The following is a 14,534-nucleotide window of genomic DNA, read 5'->3' as shown; positions in this document are numbered from 1 at the left end:
TGGAAATATAACTCACCAAGCTGTGAGTCTCTGCTTTTAGTCACTATGTCATAGTGACCTTTTAGTTTGTCATTTCCCAAGCTGGGATATTAGAAACTGTAACATTAGGCCTTGGAATTCTGAGTATAGTTCTAATGTGCCTAAGTAACTATATGCTTCTGTGGAAGTTCCCAGAAATCTTAAAAACATCTTGTATCATGAATACAACATAAATCATGACCTTAAAACTGCAAAAAAAGAAAATTAGCACTGTTGGGCTATAGAGTATGTAAAAAAAAAAAAAAAAAAAGAAAAAAGAAACAAAAACCAAAAGCACACTGAGTCTTCCAAGCTGTTGGTACAGTCTGTTCTACTCCAAGATGCTGTGCAATTAAACCTTGCTTTTCTTGTTTTTGCAATGCAAATTACTGTATGGAGTTAATGCTAGCCATCAGAAAGTCGGATGCATACCTGTAGACCCATTCCCAGCTCCTAGCAAAAAAACAGTTCTCATTTCGCCTTGGCCTATCAATAGTACCTCTTTATAGCCACCGATCCAGTAGAGTCTGCCAGTCACATGATCAAGTGTCAGTCCTAAAGGCCTCTCTGTGGTCACCACTGCTAGTGTCTTCCTGTCAGAGCCATCCATTCCTGCAGTCTCAACAGTCTTCACCCCGTTTTCACCTCGATTTACCCAGTACAAATACCTGTAAGCAGCAGGAACACACAGTCTTCAAAAATGCCCTTGCTTGCATCCACGCATTATTCTCAACAACTCCCTTAGCTCTCCCCTATGAGCTTTGTCTCTGTCCTGCTACCCAAAGCTGAACAGTTCAGCTCCCATATTCATCATGATTAGAAAGATTTGGCTACATGGAATTCAATCTATGATGTACAAATAGCAATTTTGTGGGGCAAATGTAACCTTAAGGCTGGCCTGCTCTCTTCTTAAGTATGTAAAATGCCAAGAGATTTTGGGGTGCATTCCAAGAGAAATACTACTTACTTCTTTGCAGGAAACACCACCAGCTCCTCTGGCACAAGATCCTTTTCCAAGATTTTGACATAGCCTCTGCCGTCACTTAAGCCAGCACAGATGACCCTTGCAGAGCTACTAGCCCAGTACAACTGTCCCGTGAACCAGTCCAGAGAAACACTACTCACAGGTGGAAGTTCTGTTGACACAGGGGAAGAGTTACACCTGCACGTTTTCATGCCTATGTTCACCTTGAAAACAGTGTTTGACAAGACACTTAACTGATTTGGATCTATACAAGGAGGCAGATAGGACACAAGGAATAATGGTCAGAGTTATTCCATGGAATCTCCAACATGCATGGAGGATCCAAAGAGAAGCACAAGCAAAGAATGTAAGTGTGTGAGGCCTCAGCTCAGAGCCTGGTCACCACAAATGTCTCTGGGAATTGTGAGGAGCTCTGTCTGCCACTGTGCTTGCTGCTGCCGTGACCTTCCTCACTATGCTACCTGGTTAGTTCCCACCCTTGCCTAGTGCCTCCTCTTAGAGGAGCCGTTCAAAGGAGTAAAGACCCAAGTTCAAATACCTAGTGATAGAGACGGCTCTGGCTTAAGGCTACATCACAAGATTTATACACTTCTTTTTTAATTTTAATTTTTTATTTAATATTTTTCTTATTTTACATTTTAATATATTTCTTATTTTCCTTCTCTCTCCCATCCTCCCATGCTCCCTACCGACTCCCCCATCCCATCCCCCAACCACTCCCCATGGAGGGCGAGGCCATTCATGAGAGATCAAACACTTTCAGGGAACAAGCAATGTTGTATGGTGCCTTATGAAGCCAACCTGTCACATAAGTATCTCATATTGGCATCTTATACACTCTCATGCTTCATAACAGGTATGTCATAAAGCTTGCCCATCTACAGACATAGATATAGATAGATGTAGATACTTCTTACAGTAAGCATAAGTAATGCTATAAATTGACTGTGGGATGTATCACAAAGAGACAATTGGCTAAAGGCTTGGTCCCCATCTTGTGGCCATTATTATTGACAGGTAGTAGAACCTTTAAATGAGGGGCCCAGTAAAATGTTTTTGGTTATTGAGAGCATCCCCTTGAATGGAAATGTAGGATGATATTCCTGTCCTCTCTCCATTCCCTTCCCAGCTATCATGGGGTGAGCAGCTTTCTCCTCAACATTTCTACCATGATACACTGCTAATTGGCCACTCTAAAAATCTGAAATCAAAAAAGGTTTTCCTCTTGTTTAAGGTTGGCAATCTCAGGAGTTTTGTATCACTAACGTAAGAAGCCTTAAAAAGTTAAATCATAATGCCAAAAAAACATACCTGGGTAGAGGGGAACAGAGTTTGGCTTCCCAAGGATGAATACATTCAAGACTTTATCTACCCAGAAGTACATGTTTCTGTTCAGGTCATAAGCAACAGAACTGGGCCTTGATTTTACAGGGATGAGCATCTCATAGATGCCCGTTCTTTGGTTCAGGATACCAAGCTCTTTATCTGCTGCTATAAGAATTTTAACATCATCATCTGAAGTAGAAGGGAGATAGTAACATATTATTCCTTTTAGGTCTTTCCCTTTAACTAAAGATGTTATTTCTTCTTCTATACCTAAGTCTGCTTCTCCCTAAAGCATAAACAAAGCATACTCTAAGATTTGTGAGCTCTTAGTTCCTCCTTTCCCCTGATCCCAATACTTTAAAGCTAACTTTTGGAACATTATTCCTTTATTTGATTTCAGAATCCCACTTAGACAGAACTCCAATATGTGTTTGTCACATAGCAATCAGATATGAGTGTGCAAAGAAGCACAGGCCAAATTAAAACAAGTGGCTGATTCTCTGGAGCTCCCAGTTCTATAGCCTACATAGTAACTCAATGCAACTGACAATCTGATTAGGCAATGCCTGTCACAGTAACAGCATCTTTGGAACAGAGCAGATGCCGGGCTGGCTTTGACTATAGAACTCACCTGTAACTCGACAGTCTGTGCCATTGTAGAGCTGGTGACCTTGAACACAGCCACAGAAATAAGAGCCTGGTGTGTTATAACAGAGTTGGCCACATGGACCATATGCCAGAGAGCACTCATCCACATCTGATGACAGAGAGTTATAAATTAGAGATGACTCAAGACTTATAACACAGAAGTTTCAGGTTTACCATGGAGTTCCCATTTGTATGAATATAAATTAGCAGAAGCTTCTGGACAGGGAGCCCTGCTGTGGCTGGCTAAAATACAAGCTGTGTTAATCCAGTAACATTTTTAGAGTATACTATTTCCCAGTCACACCAGAATCTGTTTCAGAATGACAAGTGTTGGGGCCCAGAGTACACTATTTATGCCACAGGAACACTTCGTCCTAGAGGACAGAAAAGGGCATGTTCACAGATATGATACCAAATTGAGCTAAGGCTCTATTGGTTTCCAGAGCCCATGGTCACAAACAAGGCTTGGTGAAATGTACCCATTAACCTAGTCCTGAGGAGATGGAAACAGGAAAATCAAGAGTTCAGTTCATCTTCGGCTACATCGTAAATTCAATTCTACTCCTGCACTGCATGAGACCTTGTTTCAAACAAACAACAACAAAAACCAAATAGAACTCTCCATCAGATAAACAACAAAACTATGCTAGATTTATTTATTTGATATAGAAAAGGGAATGGTACCCTGCGGACATTTTAGAAAAACATTATTCCTCCTAAACCACACAATCCTTGGGCATAACAATATTTTTCAGTTGCAGGATAATAGATGCATAGCCATAGTCAAGTTTGTAGCCAGCCAAATCTTGCCATGAGTCAGAACCCAAAAAGTGTGCTACAACCTTACCTAGATGCTTCTGAGTGTCATGACCAGCTTCTAATGAAGAACTAATAAATCTAGTAACTTAAAGTATTGGTTTAATTTAAACAATAAAATGAATTAAATTTAATTGCTAAGACTTATTAAATTTTAATTATAAGTAATAAACTTCAAAATAGGTTCATCTCTTGATGAAGCCTTGATATAAAAGCCAATGTAGAATATAATTTTATAGCCTTCCCAGATGGGTAGGCCTGCAGATCTCTCAGGAAGAGAGGACTGAGTACACACATAAGGCCCAGAGTAGAACTCAACCTGTCCTTCCGGAGAACACGTTCAATACAACAGATCCTTTATGCTTGCATTATACTTCAAACTAAATTCTGTATTGTTATAGATAGGTGCTGTAGGTTACCAGTCATTCATTTTTCTCATTACTAAGGATAACGAAGATATACAAATTTTATTTTAAGCCATTCTGGTTCCATAATCCCATTTTAAAAAGAAGATAAATGAAATCCGAGATTGAATGGCTGGAGACGGTGAGTTAATAGGGACAAGCAAGAGCAAACCCACAATGTTCTCAATCCACAACCTGTCCAGCCTTGGTTGCTAAGACCTGGAGATTGGTTGTGAAGTGGCAAGGATATTGGTTCAAAGACAGAAATTCTTTAGCTACATAATGTAGGACAACAAACTTAGTGCTTTGTGTTTAGTCAATAATTGACTTGCAATTCCCACACACTAATAATTAGAGTTGACAAGGAAATTAGAATTGTATTCCTGGTGGAAATATGTGTGCTTCAACCATTCCATTTGTGGAATACAGCCAGATGTCCAAAGACAAGGATCAAAATGTATATTCCTACAGCAACAGCTATGCTAATGTTGTGCAAACACACACCATTAATAGCTAAATAGGTCAAATGTTGTACAAGCATAAAACAGCATACAATATAATTATATTCAGCCTTTAAAATGAAGGGAATACTGACACATGGACGAACCCTAGAGATATGTGACACACAAAAGGCCAAACACAGTGTGACTCCACTTATGTGGCAGTTCATAAAATATACAAATTCACAGAACAGAAAGTCAAGAGAGGTGACCATAAACTAAGGGCTATGGAGCATAGGGAGATATGGTTACATAGAGAGAAAATTTCTGTTTGAAACGATGAAAAGAGCTAGAAATGCATGGTGGTGACACTTGTACATTATAAATGTAAACATCAGTAGCAGTACATGTAAAAGGGCTACAGTGCTAAAATCCATGCTGTGTACATGTCACCACAATAAGAATGTGTCTAAAGGATGAGCCAGGTGAGCTCTAACCTCCACAGCTCCATCCGTCAGGCTGTAACCACCACCCTGATGCGCAGGAACATTGGACACCCCAGTGGGTATCACTGCATGACCCCTCACAGCCACCATTCAGCAGGGAACAGTTTTTACCTGTAAGGACAAGGTAGAACTCAGTGGAGATTAATGTGTTACAAACTGGTTGTGTCATGGTCCTTCTGTGCTGGGTGAGGAACAGATGAGCACTTAGGGACAACCTTTGACCCTCACCTGAGAGTATGAGGCTGGGGATAGATCTAAAGCCCAGGAGCAGGGCAGCAACATTTCTTTCCAAGCCGGTGTATTCATTTCCCTTCTATAGAAAAGCCAAGACCCCCTTAGATGTTTCCTGTGGGGTCCATGGGGACACTTGGCCCTGTATGTTGTATTTATGAATGCAATGAGTTATCTACATTGGAACCAAAGCTGGGCTTGGTTTGCCCATACTCCCACTTGTGTTCTAGATGGTACAAAGTTTCTTCAGAGGGGGCTCTTTTAGAGGCATGGGGGATAGGAGACAGATGACAAAATGACTTAAGGTAAGATGCTCACTCTCTCTGCTTGTACTGGCTGGTTTTGTGTGTTAACTTGACACAAGCTTGAGTCATCAGAAGGAAGAAGCCTCAGTTGAGGAAATGCCTCCATGAGATCCAGGTGTAAGGCATGTTTTCAGTTAGTGACCAGAAAGGGAGGGCCCACTGTGGGTGGTGCAGTCCTATGCTGGTGATCCCAGGCTCTATAAGAACGCAAGCTGAGCAAGCCAGGGGAAGTAAGGCAGTAAGGAACACCCCTCCAAGGCCTCTGCATCTGCTCCTGTCTCTAGGTTCCTGTTTTGACTTCCCACAGTGATAAACAGCAATGTGGAAGTATAGGGTGAATAAACCCTTTCCTTGACAACTTGCTTTTTGGTCATGGCATTTCAACACAGCAATAGAAACCCTAACTAAGACCTTTTCTAGCAGATCCAACAGTGATTCTTCTAGTGAAAATCAGAAGGTAAAAAAAATCCATTACAGCTTGGTGATGGTGGTGCATGACCTTAATCCCAGCCCTCCAGGAGACAGAGGCAGGAATACATATCAAGTTCCAGGACAGCCAGGGCTACACACACAGAGAAACCCTGTCTTAAAAAAAATCAGAGTTACTTTTCAACAACCTCTCTCACCAGAAAAGATGCGTTCTGAGGTTTTTCTCAGTTAAATACTTGGAGAAGTCTACCTACAGTTGCCAAATGGTTTCTATTGCTTCCACCGGTTTTTAGGGTTTTCTTGTGCTGAATCTGCAAAGTTGTGCTGGATCCTATAAGATCCCCAAGCTGAAAGCTGAGCAAAAGCACTTCTGTGCACCAGGCTCAGAGGAGGTTCCCTGTAGACAGGTCCCTAGATTGGAGAAGGGGGTATAGTGAGTGCTACAGATGGCTGAGCCTCTGCCAAGGGTGTGGCCCTTGTGACACGGATGCCACCAGCATTAGAGGCTACACTCCTGGCTGTATCCCAGACTTACAAAGCAGTACAGTATTTAGGGTTTTTAGGTAACCCATCTCCTTAAAGCTACAAAATGAAAATAGCTTTGCAAGTTAAGGGATTTTGCTCATATTCAAAAGACCAAAGCTAGGAGCTTTAATGTAATAAATGGAATGCAAGGCAGTACAATGTAAGGAACAAACGCCTGTGTATGTGTTTCGTTTTAAGCATTCTCCCAAGGAGTTGGGCTGATGGCAACTGTTAGGGTTGGGATCTGAAATGTCACCTACAGACTCCCGTGTTTTAACATGTGCTCCCCAGATAATGGTGCTATTTTAGGAAGCGTGAGACCTTTGGGACATGGGAACTAGCTAGCAAAAATGGGCCATTGGGGGGCAGGTCTTTTACAGTTACAGCCTCAGACCCATCTCTCTGCATCCCGTTCTGCAGAGATGAGAAAAGCAGCAATCACATACCCGTGATGCCCTTGGATAACCCATCTCACCCAGCCTGTAACTGCCAGCCAAAATAAATCCTTCGTCCCTTAATTGCTTCTGTCAGCTATTTTGTCACAGTCAGGTGATGAATAGTAATTTATCCAGTAACTAAGGCAGAAAGCTAGTTCATCCCATTTTCCCACCTCCCTTCTGAAGCTGAGGAAGCAGTTTCTTACCGCACGTACTGGGTTCATCAGTACCATCTGTGCAGTCGGCTTCCCCATCACACATCCGAGACTCTGGGATGCATTTCCCTCCATCACAGCTAACGGTGCCTTCTGGACAGGAGGCTGTGGAGGAAGCTGAACATTCTCTTCCACTACTACTTATAGGACAAGAGTGTAGTCAGAGACTATCATTTCAATGGGTTACTTGGCAGTATTTCCATAGACCAATCAATCCAAGGTTGGAAAGTAAAGCTTGCCATTTTGAACTAATTTCCCGCCCCCCCCCCAGGGGATTAGGGCTTTGGACTCAATCGTAAAAATAGTAAGACATCTGGGCACTCGATTGAAAGCGTGATAAACTTGACTGATTTAGCTTTAAATAGTTGGAATTAAAATTATACTAGAGTCAGTCACTTCACCAAAATGAGTATTATTTTTAAAGGCACTTAATTGTACAAATGTTAGAAGCTGAGCATGTTAAATTTTGCAGCCTTAACTCCATAAATGTCTCAGATTTTGGTTCACCAGGAAACCAGAGGCACCACTATCTTGGGGTTGGGGTTTGTTCAGGAGAGGAATGTGATGCTTGCCACACTTTGGGGTTGGGCTTTGTGCTTTTTAGTGGGAATTTTTTCACCCTAGGCATATGAGAATATGCAGGGCATCATCTGTTGTTGGGTTCCCTGCATAGACTGGTGCTCAGGTGTTCTACAGATCAGTGCTGGAAACATGCTGGGCAATGCTTATTTAGCACATACATTACAAGAGGTTATTTAAGCAGCCCTTTGTGTTCCCAGATAACTATGCAATGGCTATTATCAGGGAACAACCTGTTTTTAGATAATAGTAGCCTCAGTGATAGGGATTAAACGTAGCTGCACCGAGCAGCTCATGTACTATCTCCTGCCCTTGAAACTTAAGTGGGAAGCCAGATGTCTGTACGTACCACAGTCCTCCTCATCTGAGGCATCACCACAGTGATCAATGCCATCACACCTCCAGCTGTCCATGATGCATGCCCAGTTCTGGCATTGCCACTGCCCAGCCAAGCAATGACTGTGGGGACAGTGTGCTTTTGTGGATCCATCTTCACAGTCCTGATGATCATCACAGTTTTCCCAAGCAGCCAAACACTGAGCCTTCCCCGGACACCGGATTTTGTAGTCAGGACAGGCTACCAAGCTCTCTGAAAGGCAGGAATTAGGTGGGCAGGGCAGAACTGTTGAAGTACGATGGACACTATCCAGGCAAGTACTACAGCTATGCCGGGGAACTTGACCTGTGAAACCAACAACTAAGAGATGCTAGCTAGGTATCATTAGGGACATGGTTGTGACATTTTGAACTGAAGTTTCTCCCCCAAAGAAGTTTTCAAAAAGTCAATAAAGCTAATAATTTTGGAAACAGCAACAACAACAACAACAAGTAAACAACAAAGAAATGGGTGTGAGAGTCTCTTATAACACCAAAGACAATATAATACCTGGCTTAGCCCACACAGCTCAAGGCTATTCCAAGGCTTACTTTCAGTTAGCACAGGTGATGCTGATACAAGCTGCGAGTGAGCAGAGAGATGATGGGCTGTTGAAAATAACTTGTGCAAGGCTGACAAACTGACCTGGTAGGTCACAACCCTTGACCCTGGGCCTGTTAACGTAAGTTCTATCACTGGGACCTGAGTGTTGAAAGGAGAGAATCGATTCCCCAAGTTATCTTCTCCCTAAGTCATTCTCTGACCTCTACACACATGGGATGGTGCATGGGGCACATGCACGCATGTGTACCTACGCACACACATAAATAAATAATAATTGGGTGCATTTTTTAAAGTAAGTCATACCTACCACAGTTTACCTCATCAGAGCCATCTAAGCAGTCACTGGCACCATCACAAAGCCAGCTAGTGGGAATACACTTCCCATCATCACACTGCCAGGCCTGCTGATGTCCAAGACATGTTTCTTCTGAGGGCCAGAGTTGGATACAAGAACAAATTTGTCAGAGTTTATCAGGATTTCATGTTGTATGTTTCAAATAGCAAAGCAATAATTACTTCTAAGTTTGACACTAATCACAATCCTGGACTTGCTGGTTCCCTCCACACTCCTGGTAACAACCCTATGGTTTTACTTACTTCTCCCATTACTATGACAAAATACTTGACAGAAGCAACTTGAGAGAGAAGAAATTATTTTTGTTCACAGTTTAATATAGTTCATCATGGCAGAGAAGGCATGGAGGCCAGAGTGTGGTGTGGCTAGTCATAACACATCTCAGTCAGGAATCAGAGAAATATGAATACTCATACTTGGCTCAATTTCTCCTGCCCCCTTTTATTCATTCTGGGGCACCAGTGCATGGGAAAATGCCACCTACCTTCAAGGCCAGCAGTAGCATGGGTGAGGGCCATACAACGAAGCAAGCACTCATGCTTCTGTCCGTTCTTTTGTCCCTTTGTCTTGGCCTATCATTTGATTCTGAGAGTTTACCCCAGGATTTCGCACATGTTCTAAATACCCTCAACCCTGCAGCAGCACCTTGAGTCCTGAGCATGTCTTGACACCAAATATTTCACGTGAAGTTGGAAACAGCAAGTGACTACCCAAGAAGAAGAAAGTGGGATAAAGAAAAGAGGGCATACTCACTGATACATTGGTTCTCTACCTCTCTTTTCATGAGGACGTTATTCCTGTCTTATACTCGTGACGCAAGAACAGGACTCGTTGCTTAAGGCGCATCCTGCCTGTACTAGCATTCAGGTGGCCCACTAAGCACTGAGAACGAGGGCTTTATAGCGGCAAACTATTTGCCAAATATTTAACTTGGCTTCTAACCATTTTTGCGCTCTTTTTTTTTTTCTCAATTTGCATGCAAAACAGCATGATCTGTAAGGCTTCCCAAAAAAGCCTGGATTAGTCTATTTCAGCTAATATGATTACCAATGCTTAAACCTAAACGTAAGGTGCAAACTTGGTTCTTACAGCCACTAGTACTTGAAGGTGTGTGGATTAGACATTGAGAGCCTGTGACCACTCAGAATACCCCACATGTTTGAATGTCCCCTTAGGGCACAAAACATGGGGATGGATACTGTGAACCAAATACACATCAAATATCCTGTATTTGAAATGCTGGGAACTTTCTCTAGTATTTCATATTAAAGTTTTTTTTTTCATTTACTTTGCATACATACACAGAGGAACACACACCCCCAGACACATTAAAGTATCACAAGGATGGGCCCAAATCTAAATAATTCTAATTTTTCTTTTACAGCACTGAGGAATCAGCCTAGGGTCTTGCACATTCTATATACCATCCCCAGCCTTTTCATTTTGAGATAGGCTCTTGATAATTCTTCCAGGCTGGTCTTGAACTCAGGTGATAGTCTAGGCTGGTCTTGGACTTGTGATCCTCCTGTCCCAGCCACCCATGTATCTTGTGTTTCAAATATACTCCACACACACAATCTGAAGGTAATTTTATATGATATTTTCAATGAACCTGTCTTTTTTGCTAAGACCCATCACATAAAGTCAGGTGTGGAATGTCCCACAGTGGTATCATGTCTGTTGTAAACCATTTTGGATTTGGGAACATTTCAGATTTTCACATTAGGAATGCTCATCCTGGACTTGGACCCCAGGGCTGGTGCATGGTAGCATCTTGAGAAGAGCTTACCACACTGCTCATCAGTCCCATCTGGGCATTCTTGCTCCCCATTGCAGAGCCAGGTCACAGGGATACACTTTTCACCACAAGCCACTTGTCGTGTTCTGTTACACTCTATTTCACCTGCATTAGATAGCAAGAAGCAGAATCGTCAGGATTTCTGGCCTCTACAGCACAAGCCAACATTTCTTCATGATAAGAAGCCATGAAATGTCACATTGAAAGACCTTTCCTTGAGGAAAACTAAGTTCCATCTGCCCATTCCACTTGGGTTCACCAGGAAATTCCTTAGGAACCACATGTCTTTCTGGTATCATACAATTGCTTTCAGGAGGTTTATTGTGTTCCTGTTCTGTTAGATTGAAACAGACTCACACTTGTACACCAATAGACATGGGGACAGTGCGTCCAGCTCTAGCTTGACCACAAAGCTATGGGATGTGAGCACTTACAAGTTTGAGGTTTAGGTTCTAAGATTTGGAGTCTAAGTACTTTCATTTAATCTTAGACATGTACAGATCCATGTTTAATGAGAGTCTAGTTTAGGGTCCAATACAACATCCTTTGAAGGGTGATCCCCTAACAGCTGTGCTATAAAGCTAACTCTTAGAGAGGAAAGACAATCATTGGTTCCTAGAAAACATAAGCTATGAGGCCTGTAACTGCTAGAATCTCTACACTGTGTGTGGGAGACTCAACAAGTTCTACTGGCAGCAGTGACGTGGGCAGCAAATTGATGGAAATGGACACAAAGCTGTTGTGAGACTGCGTCTCTCAAGAGACTATCCCAGTTTTACTTGCTTTCTTCTAAGCCTGCATTATCAACTTAGTTGATTTTAAAGCAAATGCAGCTTACAAAAAGCACTAAAAATAAATCCCCCAGGAATACTATTTATTACTGCCATCTTTAACATCTTCTCATATTCCATCTAGGCTATCATATGAATAAAGCTATAGAGCCTATTTGATGTCTGGTAACTGCTACTATGGCAACAGGCTCAGTCAACAGACCACCTGGGTTGGAGCATTTTGGTTGGACTACTTGCTGACTGAGTGTGAGGTCTCAAGCTGTCTGAATACCCAGAAATGAGCTTAGCCTGGACTATAGGGGTTTTCTGGTGGTAAGATAAAAGCAGGCATTTCCAGGAATTTGTGAAAACAAGTCCAGCCTGTCGAAAGGAGTTATTTCCCTTACCTACGGCAGAAGGGACATCTGGCTCCATTGACATATACCTGTGGGTGCTTATGAAAGCCCTGCTGGCCTCCAGGCTCCCTCTATTCTTAAGTACAAAGCCCCCACACCAGTCTCATGGCCCTTCCCTCCCTCTACCTGTGCACTCTCTTTATAACTGGCTGGTCTCTACTCTCCCAGCACTTTCTCTTACCCTCTTACACTCTTACCCTCTCTCACTAGGCTGTATCTCTGTCTCTTGCTATGTTGCTAATTCCACTGTTCTCTCCCACTTCCCTAGCCCTGGCCATGTCCAGTCTGCTGGCCATGTTCAGTCTACTTCTTTCTCTCTCTGCTCTAGACCCTTCCAGCAGATGCCTCTGGCTGTTCTCTCTCTCTCTCTCTCTCTCTCTCTCTCTCTCTCTCTCTCTCTCTCTCTCTCTCATCTATAATAAAAACCTTAGTCATATCATGGAGTTGTCAAGTCAGCCATTTCTTCAGTGTACCCTCTTGCACACTGATAATGTGACCTCAGTTTTCTTGTGTTTACAATGAGGCTTGGCTATAAGTGAACCCAAAAAGGAGACTGAAACCTTAATTGAGCACAAAGCTGTTTGACACAGAAGCCGCTAAATCAATGCTCACAAACCAGTAACTCCTTTGCTACTTCTTGCAGAAAATCCTTCCAGAAGGATCTCGGGGTTGCTGTTTATGGTCAAAATCTCAGACCATTAGGTGAGCCACAACTGAAGAATATTTTCTCTTGGAGTTTATCTATCTAGGAACCAAAAATGCACATGAATTCTAGACATTATCTGCAGACTGGTTTTCAATACTTTCATAATGTAAGTAGGGGCTCACTATAAAGGCTTTTATTTATATGGCATTTACTAACATCTATTAGCACTAAATTTGCAGTGACTTTCTCATAATCATGAATAATGTCCTAAACCACATGTAAAGATAACTTTATACTAAAAGGTGTGGAATCACTGCTTAATTTAAAAAAATACTTATATAAGTAACTTTAAATCCTGTTTTGGAAGTGGTATGGGGAGTTCAGCCACAGCGTAGAGCTGGAGCAGGTTAGGCACAAATCCTGAGGGTCGGAGCCTTGGAAGGTCCCCTCCAAAGTAACTAAAGTTAGATGAAAGTGATTAAAGGTGCAAACATTAAAATGACTTCGCTTGTGCCTTCTTCCCTTTGTGACTGGGGTAGGATCAGGCACACCTGTGCAGAGGGCAGGGGTGTGGGCAGGGGGTTGCCAGACCCAGTAGGCAGGTGTTTCTCAAATGCTGGGTACTTCCGACCTCTGGACACCAGCAGCTAGTACCTTCATCCACTGGGAACTGCACCTGCCTCAACTACCCTGGTACACATTGTCCTCCCTCCCCAGATCTCTGGATCTGTCTACGGAGGCAGCATGGACAGGTGCAGTAGGTGCTCCCATCCATTCTTTCCCAGGAGCAAGAGCTCTACTGGGTGCTTGTAAACCACCCCATGGCGACTTGTAGGAAACTGGAGCTAGGAAGCGAGTCACACCAGGTCTGGACTTCGAGGAAGGTATGGTGTTCTAAACATCCAGAAGTGGGAAGAGCTCCTTTTGCACTTACTTGGTAATACCATAAGATAAAAGAAAATCTTTGTCCTTGATCTTTCGTTTCCTCCTATCCACATGTTTGCAAAGAGCCTGGCAACCCTGGATGATCCAGGGCTGCCCCTGCAGGGCGCTGGGCCTCACCCTTCTACACCCTACTTTGCCACCGCACAGCTGGGGACAACTCGCTCAGCGAAGCCAGCTGAAGTTCGCCTTCTGTCTCTGCAGCACGCTGCTAGTACATTATTACTACCCTGAACCCTACAAACCCGAGCTGCGACCCTTCCAAGGGCGCCCCTGCCCACGGGCCCTACTCACCTGCCCCTGAGCGACCGACACTGTCCAGCGATATCAGCACCAACAAAAAAAGAAGCAGGAGCATCCGGCACCGCATGACTGGGAGGGACAGACTGTGGGATCTTGCTCTCTCGCCAGGCGCTAGAGTGAGGAAAGCCCTAGAGGGAGGAGCGAGAGGCAAGGGGCGCGGGACTCGGTGGAAGGGGGGAGGGTGCAGCTCCTATGCCTCTTTGTAGGCTGCTGAATCCTAGCCTGGGGTGTGCAGGTGCGCATCTTGTGAGCGTGCTATCCGTGCTGTCAGGGCAAAACCTGCATCTGTCCAGGAAGATCTCCTCCCCTTGAGGCTGGAGACTGTGCCGCAGATCCTCAATGGAGATGGAAAACCACACTGGGCTCACTGGGAACTGACCCTTAGGGACACTGAAAGGGTTGGTCTGCACACAAGTCACCTGGAAATCTCACTCAGCGATTTTACCTTTACATACCCGAAGCACGTCTGTCTCTCTGGTGATGTAGTTAGTGTGCCTGGT

The 14,534-nt window shown here is 43.4% G+C and overlaps 1 protein-coding gene across 1 annotated transcript in view; it reads right to left on the bottom strand.

Moving 5' to 3' along the window:
• LOC127220426 (low-density lipoprotein receptor-related protein 2) overlaps positions 1-14,112 on the bottom strand; it is a 47,529-nt gene extending 33,417 nt beyond the window's left edge. Inside the window, exons 1-10 of the mRNA XM_051182274.1 lie at positions 14,026-14,112; positions 10,949-11,062; positions 9,112-9,231; positions 8,214-8,453; positions 7,277-7,390; positions 5,135-5,254; positions 2,961-3,086; positions 2,315-2,518; positions 986-1,154; positions 518-686 (exon numbers count right to left, since the gene is read on the bottom strand). Coding sequence (XP_051038231.1) covers positions 518-686; positions 986-1,154; positions 2,315-2,518; positions 2,961-3,086; positions 5,135-5,254; positions 7,277-7,390; positions 8,214-8,453; positions 9,112-9,231; positions 10,949-11,062; positions 14,026-14,101 — 1,452 coding nt within the window. The 5' untranslated portion in view covers positions 14,102-14,112. The remainder of the gene's footprint in view (positions 1-517; positions 687-985; positions 1,155-2,314; positions 2,519-2,960; positions 3,087-5,134; positions 5,255-7,276; positions 7,391-8,213; positions 8,454-9,111; positions 9,232-10,948; positions 11,063-14,025) is intronic.
• Positions 14,113-14,534: the final 422 nt, after the last annotated feature.

Source organism: Phodopus roborovskii, unplaced genomic scaffold, assembly GCF_943737965.1.
Source record: "Phodopus roborovskii unplaced genomic scaffold, PHOROB, whole genome shotgun sequence".
In the NCBI taxonomy this organism is placed as follows: Eukaryota; Metazoa; Chordata; class Mammalia; order Rodentia; family Cricetidae; genus Phodopus; species Phodopus roborovskii.
Note: the sequence above shows the minus strand (reverse complement) of the source record. Positions and strands in the feature narration are given on the sequence as shown.